The sequence below is a fragment of the Prionailurus viverrinus genome, chromosome C1 (genome assembly GCF_022837055.1).
Source record: "Prionailurus viverrinus isolate Anna chromosome C1, UM_Priviv_1.0, whole genome shotgun sequence".
NCBI lineage: Eukaryota > Metazoa > Chordata > Mammalia > Carnivora > Felidae > Prionailurus > Prionailurus viverrinus.
In genome coordinates, this window is record NC_062568.1 from 31380180 (window position 1) to 31397422 (window position 17243).

Genomic DNA, 17243 nt, shown 5'->3' on the forward strand with positions numbered 1-17243 from the left:
AGTCTGTTGAAAGTCCAGAAATATATTACAAGCTGAGGTTTTCTTACTTAGTATGTGACTGTATGAACATTTCTCTTTTCTCTAGTAATAGTGGCAGTTTCAAGCTCTATTATATTTCTGGCTAAATCAGATTATGATTGCATTTCATTGTGAGGGCATCCCGTCATCTTGAGGGTAGAATGCAGAGCCTTACGTGCTTTGGCCCTGGCCACCTGACAGTTGTCATTTCTCTCTAGCATAGGGCTTTTCAATACTACTTTCTGTGATGATGGAAATGTTCAATATGGTATTATACAATGCGGTAATCAAGCACGTGAAATGTGGCTAATGTGACTGAGGAACTGAGTCTTATTTTGTTCTGGTTTTAGTTTTAATTAATTAATGAAATGTAAATAGGCACATGTGGCTAGTGGCTGCTGTACGAGGTGGTACAGCTCTAACATGCTGCCTTCCTTGACATTCTTCAGACACACCGAGTGTATTCCTCCCTACTGGCCTTTTGCTTGCTGTTGCCTTTGCCTGGAACGTTCTTCTGCATGGCTTGTTCCTCACTTCCTTCAGACCTCTGCTCACATGCTGCGTCTTTAAGGAGGCTTCCTTGAGTCACCATATCAAAAATGACTTTTCCTCTCCCCAGTTCTCCTCTTTATGCATTACTTAATTTTTTGCCCATAGAATTTATTACTTCCTGATATTTTACTTCTGTCGCCTCAAAGTCTAGAGACTTTGCTCAATAGAAGGCAGGAGAGCACATGGGATTTAAAATCAGACAGATCTGTTTTAGAATATCAGTTCTGCCACTCACATGCTATGTGGCCTCACGCAAATTAGCTATACTTGCTGAACTCCAGTTTTCTTATAAAATGGGGTGAAATACCTACCTGCAGGATTATTGTAAAATAAATAAATTTAACATTTATAGCATTTAGGCCAGTGTTTGGTTCGTGCACTTTATATGAGTTCTACTACTGCTACTCCTGCCACTACCACCACCATTATTATTGCAACCACTTAGACACTTCAGTGCTATGAACACTAATTGTCATATTGAAAAATCCACAAGAGAAACTGTGAACTAAAACCCTTTGGAGAAATTATCAGAAATGAATTCTTGACTAGATTGATTTCAGTTCAGTTGTGACAGAGAAAAATCTAAACCGAAATAGAGCTAGAATGAATGGTAAGGCTTCAGTTTGCAAAGGTCAAGAGTAAAGGGGTGGACGGTTGTCTCTACAGAAGGATGTATTCTGTTATTTAGGAAGATCACATGAAGAGAGATGGTGAATGTTACAAATAGAAACAATCAACTACTGGACCTATTTTGTAAAAGAGGAAAAAGGATAAGACTGGAAAGTTTGTGGACTTGGGCAGTGTTTTGTTTTTTGTTTTTGTTTTTTTTTTTAATATATATATATAAATACTGGGAAGATACTCCATTAACCTTAACTTAAAGAAAAATCCCAGGAAACAATAATGTGGTTGTGTGAAGAACTAGTTAGAAAAGAACATAGATCTCTATTCAATTGGCAGGGCATTCTCCATCTTGGTTAAAGTAATTATAAATTTTGTGGTTTAAAAAAAAACATCATCAGCCAGAAATAGATGCCTGAATTGTCAAATGAGCTGAGGATCAGGACAACTTCTAGGTCCATCAAGCAGGAATCAGTGGCCTGGCCTCACACTCAAGTTACTAAGGGTACTTGGTTGAAACAGGAACCAGAGTTGATTCATCTAGTTAACCAACAAGGAATTTTGAGCATCGCTGAGAAATTCAAACAGAAAAACTAAAATTCAGTTAAGTGGAAATTCAGAAACCTATCCTATGAAAAAGAGGCTAGAAGTGTTGACATTACTTACTTGAGATGTAAGAAAATGAATGGGATGCCTGGGTAGCTCAGTTGGTTGAGCAGCTGACTCTTGATTTCAGCTCAGGTCATAATCTCAGGGTTGTGGGATCAAGCCCCATGCCAGGCTCTGCCCTGGGCATGGAGTCTGCTTAAAATTCTCACTCTCTGCCCCTCACCCCCGCTCATGCTCTCTCTCTCTCTCTCTAAAATAAATAAAATGGTAAAAAAATATAAGAAAATGAAGAAAAGTTCCTACCCCTGCTGTTTAGATGGGAGGTTTTTAAGAGAGGATTGTATTGATCTCCTTGTCTCAGAAAGACTGTCTTATAAGCATTAGGCTCTACTCTATTTTTGTCTAGAGTACTTAACACCACTGGAAGGAAGCACTGCATGACATTAATTCCTTGATTGTTGGGGCACATGGGTGGCTCAGTGGGTTGATCGTCCAACTTTGGCTCAGTTCACGATCTCTCAGTCTGTGAGTTCAAGCCCTGCGTCGGGCTCTGTGCTGACAGCTCAGAGCCTGGACCCCGCTTCAGATTCTGTCTCCCTCTCTCTGCCCTTCCCCCATTCATGCTCTCTCTTTCTGTCTCTCTCAAAAATGAATGAGTGTTAAAAAAAAATTCCTTAATTGTCATAATAATAAGCCATTGCAATTGGTTAGTGCAGAAATCTATGCAGGTTTTTTTTTTCTGTTTTTTTTTTTTTTTTCTTTCTAAAAATTGTCTAGAGACAAACAACTTTCTGCTTGGAGTAATTAGAACATTTGGGGGAAATGAAGATAGTTAGGACACAACCTGGAGTATCTTTGTCTCAGGTCTTACACATACTGTGGTTGACAGAGAATTACAGCCAAAGAAAAGGGGCAGTGTGACTGAAAAACTTCATTCAGGCTCTTTTGGTAACTTGTGAGACAGTTTCACTTGAAAGCTTCTCACTTTGTCATTCTCTATTTTGACTGCTCTCTCCTTTTGTGCTTCAAGATGCTAGAAATGTCACTTAATCTTCATGTAAATATTGTCATGCCACCCAATTCATTATAGAATATTGTCTGACCTGAAATAAAACATTTCTCTTTATATATCATTTCTTTTTAAAAAAAGAATTTAATTTTGTATTTTTATTTTATTTTTGAGAGAGAGAGAGTGAGCAGTGGAGGGGTAGAGAGAAAGAGAGGATCCAAAGTGGCATTGCCACTGTCCCTTGGACACGTGCTTTCTCACACTGACAGCTCCCTATGTGTATAATTTCCAATTTAAAGGGTTTTCCTGAGATGCTGCATGTTTCCAGGTTATTCTTGATCCAAATAGCACCCTCATGAGGAACTGTGCGCATTGAATAAACTGATCTGTGTAAAGTTCTTAGAACCGCCTGGCACAGAGTAACATTCAGTAAGTGGTAGCTATTCTTGTTCCGCTATTTCACGTGTGGCTTCCCTACATGTGTGCGTTAGGACTGCTAGAGTCCGGGAAAGGGGAGGTGAAGCAGGCCTGTGGGCTGGACCCAGGAGAAGAACAAACCCTATCATGCAGAAAGATTATAGTAACTTCAAAGTATAGTTTTGGAAAATCTCTTTAAATCTAACCAGTGCAAAATGGAAAACCCCTAAAGAACCAATCTAATTATTTAACTAAATGGAACCATTATGCTGACTTTTACTACAGAAGGCAAGCATAATTTAGAAAATGGGGCATTTTAATTCTCTTTTGTTTTCCAATTAACACAATTGCTCTAATAGGGGGTACTCGTGCTTGAGTATATGTATGTTCTTTGAGTACATATTTCATATATAATTTCAGTGTCTATCTTTCTCTTTCTCACCAAAACCCCCAAAATCCTCACCTGTTGACATAGTGGTTCATTTATGACAATGGCCGGGCGGCCCAGATTATGACCTCAGAGCGAATATCTTCTGCCATCAAAGTGCCATGAACAGGCCCACAGCACAGCTCTACGTTCCCCCGGCTATAATTAGGATGTTGAAGTAACAGAGCTCTCATGTTTTTGCTGATGCCAGCTTACCACAGCAGACCACATGAGTTTACTCTTAGTTGAAAGTAGTAAAGAAAATGCCAAGAACATTCATTTTAATTGGCCAACATTATATGGACCTTTAGTGCCACTGTTTTATGGTCCTGTATTTTAGATTTCTTTCTGCCACCAGCCGTCAGCTTATTATGATGGATATTCTTATTTCCTTTTGATTATCCTTTTGATTATTATCTTGATTGTTACATGATTACTAATTATTATTTGAAAAGTTTCATCCTCTTCTGCTTGTTGTTACCTTACTCAGGTAACAATTTCATGGGTCTTGATATTTATTAAATTCCATATAAAAGGCTGACATTGTCACATTGGTTAAGAAGTTATTTTTTTCACCAGGTGGTCTCTGAGACTGAAATAGATGGCAGACATTTTTTCCCTTAAATTCTTGCTTTGCTATTGATATTTCTTAGCCCGAGAAGAAGAGAATGGGTCATATGAGGAGTGTGTGGTGGTCGTAGGAGTGGTGCTGGGGATGGTGGGTCCACTGATTCTTTAATGTCACCAGACATGTGTCCTTGTGTACTGATTGGATTTATTTCCCCCTGAATTCTGGAAAATGTTTAATTTGTTGCTTTAACATGAAAGAGACTGCATAAAATATGAGAGAATAGTAAAAGAGAAACGTGTGTTTTAAAATGGGAACTCACTATCTGTAAAGGCTTTGGGAGGACCCAGAAAGTTAGGCACTGATCCGAGTATAGGAAATGTGGTCTTTGTCTTTGGAGTTGACATCATGCTTTTTAGTGGGGACTATCACAGTAGCCTTTTAATTCTACAATATTGTTGCTGATGTTATAATGTCCGAGCAGTGGCTAGGCTCCTGTCCAGGATCCAGTGATCCTCTCCCCTGTCCAAGGAGCCCATCTCACATGGGCCTATGATGGCAGCAGGAGCAAGTCGTTGGGACAGTCTCCTCTGCATAGCTTTCTTTCTTCGGTCAGATTGAAGTTCATTAAGTTAATATTAAAATGGGAAATTATGTCATGCAGAAAGATGAGGTTGAAGATCAAGAATAAGCTTGCCTAACTAGTGTCAAATGGCAAAACTAAAATGATTTAATAACGAGTTTGGTGTCCTTTATTCAAGGAAAACAATCCATGGGTTAGGGGAGTACGGTGCCTCACAAACAGCGGAACACTCTTCCTAAGGCATTTGGGCAAGATCAGCTTATATAGATCATTAGAAGTGGCAATATGAACAGAGCGTGATTGTCTGGGGTTGCATATCTGACTTTATTTAGAAAGATCAAAGAACAAGAAAATAAATATAGAGTATTGGGTTTGGGGATTGGCCCACTGTACCGTGTACTGTGCTTCTGGTCAAGTGGAGCATTTACGGGAACTGGGAAGTACAGTCGGCTGATATGGCATCACAGGCAAGAGCATCTCTATCTGGAGGCTAGAAATTTATTTAAACATTAGAGTTTTTTGTTTTTATTTTATTTGTGTGTGTGTGTGTGTGTGTGTATGTGTGTGTTTATTTTTGAGAAAGAGACAGAGTGTGAGTGGGGGGGAGGGGCAAAGAGAGAGGGAGACACAGAATCCAAAGCAGGCTCCTGGCTCCAGGCTGTCAGCACAGAGCCTGACGGGAGCCTTTAACTCAAGAGCCCTGAGATCATGACCTGAGCCTAAGTCAGAGGCTAACCTGACTGAGCCATCCAGCCATCCCTTTGTTTTTTGTTTTTAAATGAGTGGGAGATATGTAGAGATAAAGGAGAAATTTAAATTAATTACAACAACTAGAAAACCTTAACGTTAAGGATTAAAAAAACAAAATAGGGAGTGTGTGCAAACAGAATTTTAATAGTTTATAAAGTGATATTAAGAAGGCCCATCTATGAGAGTATAAAAGTCATTTAAAATTCTTAATTTAAGAAAAATGTTGTATCTTTAAATTAATTTGGACGTTTTTATATTTTAAAAAAATGTTTAAAAAAATTAATGTTTAAGGGTCAATATCAGGGCTAAAAGAAAATAAACACAAGTTCTTTCTAATTTTACGAAGTATTGATTTTTCTGGCCGAAATGTCAACTATTCCTCTGTTATACTCTTGAGTAATCATGAGGCTGATGGTAATAATTGCTATCATTTATTGAATGTTTGCCCTGAGCTTGATGTGGACAGACTGTAGCCCGTGGCCAAATCTGATCTGCCACCTGTTTTTGTAAATAAAGTTTTATTGGAACACAGCCATGCTAATTTGCTTGTATATTACTTATGGCTGCTTTCACACTACAAAGGTAGAGTTGAGTCATTGCAACAGAGACTGTAAGGCCCTATAAAGTCTACAGTATTTACTATCTGGCCCTTTACTGAAAAAGTTTGTCAACCTCTGACTTAAGGTAAGCACTATTCTTTACATCTGTTTTGTCATTTAATTCTTACAACATCCCTAGGAAGTCAGTGTCCTACCCTTCTTTTATAGGTAATGAAATTGAGGCTTAAAGAGGTTATTCTCTTATACAGGGATATCCAACTAAGCGAAAGAGTCTGGACTTGAACCCATGAGGTCTGATTGGAGAGCCAGTACTTCTCACGGAGTCGAACTGCTTTGCCATTAGGCTTTAGAGAGGTGGCCTATCATGCTGGTTAACAGCAGGGAAGGCTCTGGAGCCAGATTGTTTGAAAGCAAATGACCTTGGGCAATAAATGACTTAACTTCTTTGCGACTCAGAATATACACGTTAGCAAACTATTTTTAACCTCTTGTTTTGTAAATGAGACTCTAAATCACCAGAAATTCTTTTACGTTTCCAAAAGACCTGAATTTCCAAATGACTACGTGACTCCAAAGGTAGATAGACAGCACAATTTCAGAGGAACGATGGCTTTTGAAAGGTAAAATCCTGCGTCAAATGTTAATATATATATATTTTTTACTTTTAATTATCAGGTCCTTCATAGACAGCAGTCTCAGCCAGCCAAGGAGAGTTCCCCTCCCAGAGAAGAAGCTCCACCCCCACCTCCTCCGACTGAAGACAGTTGTGCCAAAAAGCCCCGGTCTCGCACAAAGATCTCCCTGGAAGCCCTGGGGATCCTCCAAAGCTTTATTCATGATGTGGGCCTGTACCCTGATCAGGAAGCTATCCACACGCTTTCTGCTCAGCTGGATCTCCCCAAACACACCATCATCAAGTTCTTCCAGAACCAGCGGTATCATGTGAAGCATCATGGGAAGCTCAAGGAACACCTGGGCTCCGCGGTGGACGTGGCTGAGTATAAGGACGAGGAGCTGCTGACAGAGTCCGAGGAGAACGACAGTGAGGAAGGCTCTGAGGAGATGTACAAAGTAGAGGCCGAGGAGGAAAATGCTGAAAAGAGCAAGGCCGCGCCTGCTGAAATCGACCAGAGATAATGTGAACTCCTACCAGGCAAAGCAATACATCGGTCCAAGGATTTTCTGTTTTAATTTCTTTAAAAACTTTTTTTTTTTGCTTTATTTTATTTTATTTTTGTCTGTTTTGTTTTTCTTACCTTTTTTGACATTTTTTTGTTGCACAGGATACACCTATAGACTGAATAAGTTCAGTATTCCCGAATCAGACATCGCCTTGGCAAAGACACTAAAGTGTTACACTTTTACAATTGACTGGATCATAGTAATTATAATCACAGGAAACTCTGCCTTCATTATCCTTGCACTTACGGAAGAGACATCAGGCAAGTTCCAGGACGAAAAGACCTACGAAACAAATGAAGGAAGCTACAAGTGTGTGTGTATATGTATATGTATATATCTATATATTTACATATATATATTAAATTGCATGGGACAGAGAACTTTACAATCTGAAAGAATAGACTGTGAAATGAGTTCTTAAAGAAGAGACTTGTTTATGTATTAAAAAAAAAAACCACTTCACAGTGAGTCGCTTTGGCTTTTTGATAAACTGCGGCCTGCTCTCAGGGTGGGGTGACTATTTTTGAATTCCTATTTATTTTCTGTGTTTGTCCCTGATTTTTTTTTTTTTTTAATTCTATGGCTTCCTATCTGGCAGCTTGATGGGTAATTTTTGAGGTATGTATTTAAACAAAATAAATCAACACTGCCAAAAAGAAAGAAGAAAGGAAAGTGGGAAAAAAAAATCAGGGCACCTTAAAATGATACAAGTCAAATTGCTCTTAAGACACAATGCACACTTAAAATGACTCGACGTGTTCCGTTATTCAACTTGTCATTACTGTAGTGAACAGATGCATTTCTGTGGAATTCCAAATGAATAAAACTGAAATTCAGTACAGAGAAAACTTGTCTTGATAAAATGACGTTTTGACGTTGGACGTATGGAATTCATAGTATGAGCCACATTTTATTGTGAAACTTATTTACCTGTTCGTGGCTTCAGATCTTAAAATGAATAAGCCTGCTCATTTAAAAGTTGTTTGTTGTTGCTGTTTTCTCTTTTTCTTTTTTCTCCTTTTTTTTTTTTAATAGAAAATAGTTCAATGTAATGTTAAGTTAGAAAAGAAGTTGCCGCCCAGTTAAAGGGGTTCCCTCTCAAATAAACCTCCACCCTTCCATCTCCCAAAAGATGTTTCCTATTTCTGTTTCACTTTGGGCTTCCTCTTCTTCGTCCACATTCCATCCACCTGACCAAACTTCTAGAGTCCCTGCTCTCACATGCCTCATCCCTTCCCTGGTATGGCAGCCCTAATAAGAACCTTTCTTTGAATCATTGTGCAGCTCCAGGCAATAGAGTAAGCGAAGCGATTTCGGTGGAATCACCTACTCATCGTAAACGGAAACATTTTCTCAGTTACCGACATAGCAATTACCTTACGTAAAGCAGAACTAATGCCGACTGGCTGTTTAGTGGAAGGAGCATTAAAGCTGCAACCTACTATAGCTCTCCAAACCTCCTGTAGCTTCCTGTCAGAAGCACCAGTAGCATTTCTTCCCACTTGTACTTAGAGTAATTGCAAGAGGTGACCTCACCTGCAGGACTGGCCTTGCAAACCTAACCCATGCTTCACCTTGGCCGCCAGACAGTCCCACACGGTTGGATTTTTTTGGAGTTCTGCTCTCATGCAACCTTGTCAAAGACCTCATGCAATATCACTTTGAAAGTTATTTTCTGTTTACTACACAGACATTGTAATATAACTGTTAATACTATTTATATATTTGAAAGGTATAAAAGGTAGGAGTTAAAAAAAAAACAAAACCTCTATGTGTAGATATTAACTCAGAACTTACAATATACAGGGAGAAGACATGTTGCAATACAAGCTAATTCTAGCTGCTCAGTAACCTCTGGAGTTTTTAAAGGGACATTTTCCTGTACTTTTTCAAATAACGATGTTGAAAAAATTATCTTGACACGAGCGTCACATACCTTTGCAAAAGGATGGTTGTTTGCAGTTAAGCCCCGGGCCCATCCTTCTGCTGCCGTAGTATGCTGCAGCTTTAATCCGAAAGTCCACGCTTGCTGCTTCCTGATCTCCGAGTTACTCTTTCCAAATTGTCTTCTTACACTGTTGCTGAAGGTCACTCTGTACATGTAATGGAAACTGATGTTGCCAAGCTCTTACAAGGTGGTTCATCTATCGATGGCATCCGCATTTGGTATCTTTTACACTTCAACCAAAAATTTGTTAGGTATTTTTCAATGCTAAGTCTTGCCTTTTATTTTTTAATTTCACTGCCAAGTTTGCAGTGATTCTAAGTGAATCTGTGGGCATTTTAGCCTGTGGTCTTGCCAGATCTTTGCGAATTACAATGCATATATGTCTATTTATTCAATATCTGTCATATAATATCTATTTGGAAGAAGAAACTTTCTCTTGTAGTGCCTCTTGACAAAGCACAATTTCCCGCCTTTTTTTTTTTTTTTTGTGAAATGAAAAAACAAATTGTGTTTTATTGCGGTATCAACAATGTGAATAAGGATTAACATATTGTAAATGTTCTTTTTTCCATGTAAATCAACTATCTTTGTTATCACTAAGTGATAATTAATTTTTAACTTATGTGCATTGTTAGGCTGTTAGAATTTTTTGGTTGTTAAAATAAAACGCATTCAATAAATATGACTTCGTTTGTCAAGTATTTTACTGGGCATTGCCTTCTTTCCCACTTAAACTTTCGTGTGGAGTGAGACCTGGTGAGTGTAAGAAAAATCCGCTCCCTTAGTTTAGAAATAAGGCAGCAGTACCCATAACTGCAGATGTTTGAGTCCTGTACGATGCATGGATTTAGTTGTACATGTGAATTTACGTACATGTCTGTGTGTTTATAAACGTATGTGTGCTCGCATTCTGAAGCTGGCCAGGGGGAAAGCCGTGTATCCAAACGTTTTGCCGTATACAAACAAAACTCCAGTGTATAGAGATATATTTATGGGCTTGCTTCTTTATTTTTCTAGTGAATATTTTCTGTTTATAATTAAAAACCCACAAATGACTGCGTGTCAGGAAACTTTTGGAGCACATATGTCCATGGTTAATGGACATAATAAAAGTCTTTTATATTTAGAGCTGGGGTACCATAATGTGCGCAGAGAGGAATGCCGGAAGGATTGATGTATCTGAGAAATGTGTGAAAATGATTTTTTAGAAAGTGCTTACAATGGAAAATATTGCTCAAAAGACTAAAGTTAATAAGGAAGGAGCAAGTGCTTAACTTCAGAACTGGCAAAGAGAAAGTCAATTAAAAAGTGATTTTGTTTTCTTTTGATATTGTAAATTGTCTTTCCTGTGTGTGTGTGTGTGTGTGTGTGTGTGTGTGTGTGTGTATGTGTGTGTCTGCGTGTTTTGCATTTGGTTAACATACAGATGTAATTTTTCTTTCCTTTCTTCCTTAGTTTCATTTGCCATAATACTTTTTTATTCCATGATACTTAACAGCTCACAGGTCACGTAGATAGGTTTTACGGACAGATGCTGGATATTTGCAGAAAAGCAGACAGACCCAAAGCACAGAGTTCTGAAGGTTCGTAAAGAAAAATTAGAGGCTCAATACAAAGCAAAACACATTACTTATGCAAATGGGAGTGAATTCTGCATTTGGGATACAGACTTGAAAGCACGTGTGAGAGGATGTGACTTGAGGCACAAGTAGCTTCTGTGTGCATGAGGTTGTGTTTTTAGGGGTCAAACTTCATCATAGGTGACAAACTCCAGAGAAAGAGGCTCTGCCCACACATGGATTGGTTTCTGCTAGAAGGCGGGCTCTGTGAGAGCAACTTCTGTTCCCAAGAAAGAGTAAGAGGTTTCTTGACTTAATGCATCGTCGCATTATAGCACCTCAGAGCCATCACTTCATGGGTTGAGTTTTGTCTTTTTAAAATTTTTCTTAGAGGAGGTATTTTCCTTTACACTGTTACTCCCCTTTCTGTAAAGGTTTGAACCAAGACTTCAAAGTCCCTGCATTTTTTTTTTCCCCACAGGGCCATGACGGCATAATCAGAGAGTAAATATTTATTGAACGTGTATTCTATGCCAGATAATTTTCTAGGAACTGAGGTGACAAGAGAAAATATGTGACTTGATGTTCACCCCTCATGGAGCTTATAACTTGTTGGAAAGGTTTAATATAAGTAAAATAGTCATACGGTGGTTGAATATTCAGACAGAGAAGTATTTGTTGAGTGAGCAGTACAAACACGTGCTGTGAATTTGGAAAAGAAAATGATAACTGTGTGTGAGCTGGAATGGTCCTGAAAGGTGGATCACTTAGGAAACGGCTGCATGTAACAGAAAAAAATGACAAATATTGATACAGACAAGGTAAAAGTTTACCTGTTTCTTACAAGAAAGAAATTGCTGAAGTAAGCTGGCTTCATGAAGTTGTCAGGGACTCACACACTGCCAACTTCACTTTTCCTGGTGTTCCCATGTTTCTTCTTTCTCGTGGTCCAAAATGATTGCTAGAGCTCTCACCATCACACCCACCTTCCAGACACCAAGATGGAAGGAGGAGTAAAGAATGGCATACCACCTTTCTGTTGTGGAGACTTCTTCAAGCCCTACACCTGAATGCAAGGGAGACTAGTAAATCTTTCTAGCTGTTCTATTAATGCCACAGAAAAGGAAGGAGAGATGGATATCGGGGTAGGCAGCTAACAGCCTCTTGCCGCAGAGGGTGTGAGGGAAGTTGTTGGACACGATAGATAGGAGGAAGGTAAGTGAAACGGCCCATTTGCTCTGCTGTTACTCGCTGTACCTTGCAGGTCTTCCTCCTCACCACCCTGAGTTCTTTCCCTGGCCAAGTTGAAGGATGAACCCAAGCAAGCATCACTTCTTCCAGGAAGCCCTTCTTGATCTGCCGCATCTGCTCTGCCAGTGTGGTTACAAATAATTTCTGTGTGTTCACAGAGTTCCCAGGGTATCTCACCGTCACAGGACTGTCCCAGAACTTGCGGTTCCCTGTGGTTGCGGTCCCGTGCTTGCTCAGCAGGAACGTAGGAAGTCTTTCTTTGCATTTGCCCACGCAGAGGACAGGGGTGGGCAGCTGGAGGTGACACAGGCCCTGTGGAGATAGGTGTGACGGTGTCTTCTCTGGAGGAGCATGTCCCCAGGACTGGCCTCTTGAGTCAGAGACAGAAATGAAGACTGAAATGTGCAGTAAAGGGATGTTGACTTCGAATGCTGCCTATTCAGCGCTGTCAGGAAACAGCAGTGCCGGGATCGAAGGCCAGGTCTGCCTGCCTCCACAGCTTGCATTTTCTCCCTCACCTCACACCACCTCTCACTGCATGTCTTAGAATGTCCTAGAAAGGCTGGATGAACTGAATACCAATTTGTTGGCCAACATACTTTATATGACATGGCCTTTTCACTTCTCTTTACACACTTTTTCATAATCTTATCTGAGAATGACATTTCTGATGGAATTTTGTTCTGAAAGAAAGCTCTATTAAAAAAAACCAAAACAACAACAAAAAAACCCCACCATGCTCTGCTACTAAAACTGCCCCAGAAGAATCTAGAAGCAGCTTCTTCGGTAACACTTTGAAAGGCTTGAAGCGTTACCTTCACATATCGAGAAATAATTACAAAATATCCCATTAACACTGTAATAAATAGTTCAGAGCAATGATTAATTAAAGAGGGCACTATAATTTATTCACTATCCATTAACAGGCATAATCCTATTTTAACATAAAACAGCAGAGACTAAAGGAATTCTGGGAGGCTCAGTGACAGCTTTGGAATGAGCAGTCCCAGGGACCCTCCCTCCCTCAGCTTAAGAAAGACATAAGGGGAAAATTCTTTATAATTTATCCTGTCTCCAGTTGATCATGAGGGGGCAGTGAACTATCCTAGTACCTATTGTCACCGGTTTTGCAGCTTATTTTTCAGTCCCACAGTTTCCTCTGTGGGGAATGGAGCTGATCATTCGTGTATCGCAGAATTATTATTAAATACGTAGAAGCATCTACAACAACTTCTTCCTTTCTTTCCTCCACTCTTCTAAGAGAGAAAGAGAGAAGCAGGATATTATAAAATGCTATAAATGACTTGTTAAAACCAATTCAGATGAGTTTGAAAGTGGGATCCCCTCTGATATTTTCAAAAGTCCTTGTTACCCCATCTAAAGCTTTTGTGCCTAAAGACTACTGTGTGACAGCTTTGTCTCTCGTTTCTCCCTCCATTCTCATTTATTGGAGCCTCTTCCCTTCCCGCCTCCCTTCCCCTCTCCTTTCTGTCAAGAGCTAGAATATGGTTTTCTTTCCTAAGGAGAAACCGAATGGGATGCGTCAGTAGCCTTCTGAAACCTTCAGAATCAGAGAGGTGTCGAAGTACGGACGGCATCCAGCTCTGGTTTTCCTCCTGCTACTTTCCTGCTTGTTTCAGTGTGTTTGGCTGATTCTCTCTTTTCTGTCCGGTGCCTCAATGGCCAGGGTACTGCGGGGTTCCTTTCTGGTCCTCCTTTTCCACTCTTTCCTCATTCACTGTCTTGATACTTAGGGTACCCGTATGCCGACAACACCCAGTGTGTCTCTGCAGCCTAGACCTTTTCCAGATCTCCAAATTGTTAGGTTCTATTGCCCACTCAGCACCGCCACTTGGATGGCACACTTCACGCAGCTCAAAATGACCTCCTTCTCTTCCCAAATGTGCCCCACCCAGCTGATGGCAGCTGCAAGCTTCCAGTTGCTCAGATCTAAAACTTTGGAATTCTTCTTTATCCTGTTTCTTTAACACCCGACATTCAATCTGGCAGCAAAGTTCCTGGGAGGGTCTGCCTTCAAAGTATATTCACAATCTTACAAACTTTCAGCTTCGGTACTTCTCCAAGCTTGGTTGGAGCCATCATCCTCTTACCTGATCTGACCCTCCCTGACCTCCTTCCCTTCCACTCTCCCCCTGCTTCGGGCTCCAGTCACATGAACCTCCTCGCTGCCTGAAAGACACAGGCTGACTCTCTCCCTCGTTTTTCCATTTCTCTGCTAAAGCTGAGAGCTCCTCCCCTGGATAGCCATGTCTTGCTCCTCCATTCCTGGCTGTCTGCTCACGAGTCACCTGTTCAGTGAGGAGTACTCCGACTCCCTTATTTCAAATTATGGGGCGCCTGGGTGGTTAAGTGTCTGACTCTTGATTTCGGCTCAGGCCATGATCCCAGGGTCGTGGGTCTGAGCCCTGTGTTGGGTCCACGCTAAGGGTGGACCCTGCTAAAGGTTCTCTCTCTGCCCCCCCCCATTTGTGCACACACTTTCTTTCAAAATAAATAAATAAACATTTAAAAAAATAATGGGGTGCCTGGGTGGCTCAGTCAGTTAAGCTAAGCATCCGACTTCGGCTCAGGTCATGATCTCATGGTTCATGTGTTCGAGCCCCGCATCGGGCTCCGTGCTGACAGCTCAGAACCTGGAGTCTGCTTCCGATTCTGTGAATCCCTCTTTTTCTCTGTTCTTTCCCCATTTGCACTCTGTCTCTCTCTTGTGCTCTCAAAAATAAATAAACATTAAAAAATTTTTTTAAAGAAATAAAGAATAATAAAATTGCAAACCGCCCCCACCTCTGCTTCTGGATCCCTTTTATCTTATCATACTTTACTTTTTTCATAGCTTGTAACATAAGCTATAATTTACTTATTTTCCATGTTTTTGTCAGTTGTTTCACTCCAGTGAAAATACCAGGAGGACACAGAGCCTGTTTTTTTTTTTTTACCAATAAATGTTTAAGTGGGGTACATTTCATAGTTTTTATCTAGTTGGATTTTTCAATTTTGAACTTAAGCGTGGATTAAGGATTTAAATTACTCTCTAGAGATAAACTTCGTCTGAATATTTCTTTAATGCATAACCAGGGTACTTGACACCTCAGGAAGCTCTAAGGCTGACATTTGTAAGCCCACATCTGGGTACTTCATTTGGGTCTGTGATTCTCTGCTTTCTTGGAAGATAGAATCACTGTAGCACAGATTTTGCTGTCTAGCACATCCTCTTATTCAAACAGAAATCCCTTCTCACGTTGGAGGCCTCGTTGGCCCGAGGCCACGCAGCATTGTCCCTCCCTGGTTAGGAGCTAAGGCCTTTGGGAATCAGCCCATTCCACCTTTGCTCAGCCCTTCTGTCCCTGAGCTCTCATTGGTGCCATCCAAGACTGCATTTGCTCTCCTAGTAATCACCTCACATATTTGAGCTCATGGTCGAGCAAAATCTCATAAGGTCTTAGGTTTCTTGTATTAATCATGTGATGTGACTAACCAGGAAGCTATGTCATTCAAACCATATGAATACAGCTTAGATCAAGGGAAGTGATCATCCTACCCTCTTCAAACTAATCAGGCCACATTACAACATTATCTCAGTTCTAGATAATGTGTTTTGGAAAAAAAAAAATATTGGTAAATGGATGTATATTCAGAAGACAGAAGGTAACCATGATGGTAAATGGCCTTGAAAGCTTATTTTCCATTAATTTATTCTTCCTATTCATCAACCAACAAACCAAATTTATGAAATGTCTATTATATTGAAGTCACTGTCAGGGAAACAAAGTTAGGATCTTTAGTTGACAACAACAGAAATAATTCAAGCTACTTAAGCAGAAAAAGGAATTTACTAGAAGACCTTAACCAGTGCTCAGAGAATTCCGGGGAGAGTCAGAAAATCAGGGTTAGAAGTTAGAGTCAATGTTCCAGACTTCTCTAGTGGAGACCACACTGCTTCTCCATGGGACACAGATGTTAAGACTTGGTCCCCTGATCCTGAGCATGGATGCAACCTGTGGAGGCTCTGTGCCTCCTGCCTCTGAAGGCTGGATGACTCTACCATTTCCCTTGACAGAATGGAATCCACATGGCACGCTTTTTGTGATTGTGCTCCCTTCCAAATCAAAGTGTCATGCAGGTGTAACTGATTGAAGGCGTCTAAGTCATGTGCAGGGAGGATTGGGAATGTGAATGTCTGTCTTCTATCTTGGGGAAATATAGATTCATAGGTGGGAACTTCGCCAAATGTAGGAGACATAGTCAGAAGTACTCCAGGCTGAAAAGCATGCCAAATGGGACTGCTAGACTATGAGCTCTTTGAGGAAAGAATACTGTGTCTTATTCAAACAACATGGTGTTTGGTTTGAAATCAGAAAGATCTGTTGTGAATCCCGACTACTCCACTTCTTAGCTTTCTATGACTTTGGGCTATTATTTAACCTGAATCTCAGTTTTCACATCAATAAAAAGAGGAAAATAATACTTACTTTGCAGTATTTTTGTGTATGAGAATCAAAGTTAAAGCATCTAAAGCATAGTGTCTTCCTGTAAATGATGAGTTTCTCTCAATATCTTTATATTAATATTACCAAGGATGGTGCCTGGTATAGTGGTCAATTTAGTAAAATGTGGAAATGTTTATGGAAGTCATGGTTTTTGCCTTCAAGAAAAATGTCAGTGGGTAGGTAACATGTAAACCTCAAAATACTAAAACCCAAGGAGGAACAACTTACTTATTCTACTGTGGATGGGAAGGTCAGTGTCCCCCAAGGTGCTGATGTTTGCTTTTATTAGTGGAAACCAGGAGTGGCCTCAAATTATATTCAGTCCTGATATTTTATTACTGTAAAATATGACTGAGTGTGAACTTGGTCAAGGGTAAAATCACATCCATCAATCAGTCTTCTTCCTTTTTCTGTATTCAGTTGGATATTACTAAATATTTCCCAATTGCAGGCCAGCTCATTAGATTATCTGGAAACACATTTTATAAATAATTCCATGGTGGGCAAACATTGAGTTTGGGTACTTGAACATCAGAAGGATCATCAAAAAATAAAAGAACTTTCTCTAGATCAAAGACACTGCTTTGAAAGCCTCCAGACTCAAACAATGGAACAATGGGGTTTCAACCAATTATGGGTCAAAATACTTGCATGTAATCAAAGTTGCTGCAGGTGGTCTTG

General features: G+C 40.1%; 1 protein-coding gene across 1 annotated transcript in view; it reads left to right on the plus strand.

Annotated features, from left to right (window-relative positions):
* SATB2 (SATB homeobox 2) overlaps positions 1-7371 on the plus strand; it is a 185080-nt gene extending 177709 nt beyond the window's left edge. The window contains exon 11 of the mRNA XM_047871611.1: positions 6790-7371. Coding sequence (XP_047727567.1) covers positions 6790-7251 — 462 coding nt within the window. The 3' untranslated portion in view covers positions 7252-7371. The remainder of the gene's footprint in view (positions 1-6789) is intronic.
* The last annotated feature ends 9872 nt before the right edge of the window (positions 7372-17243 follow it).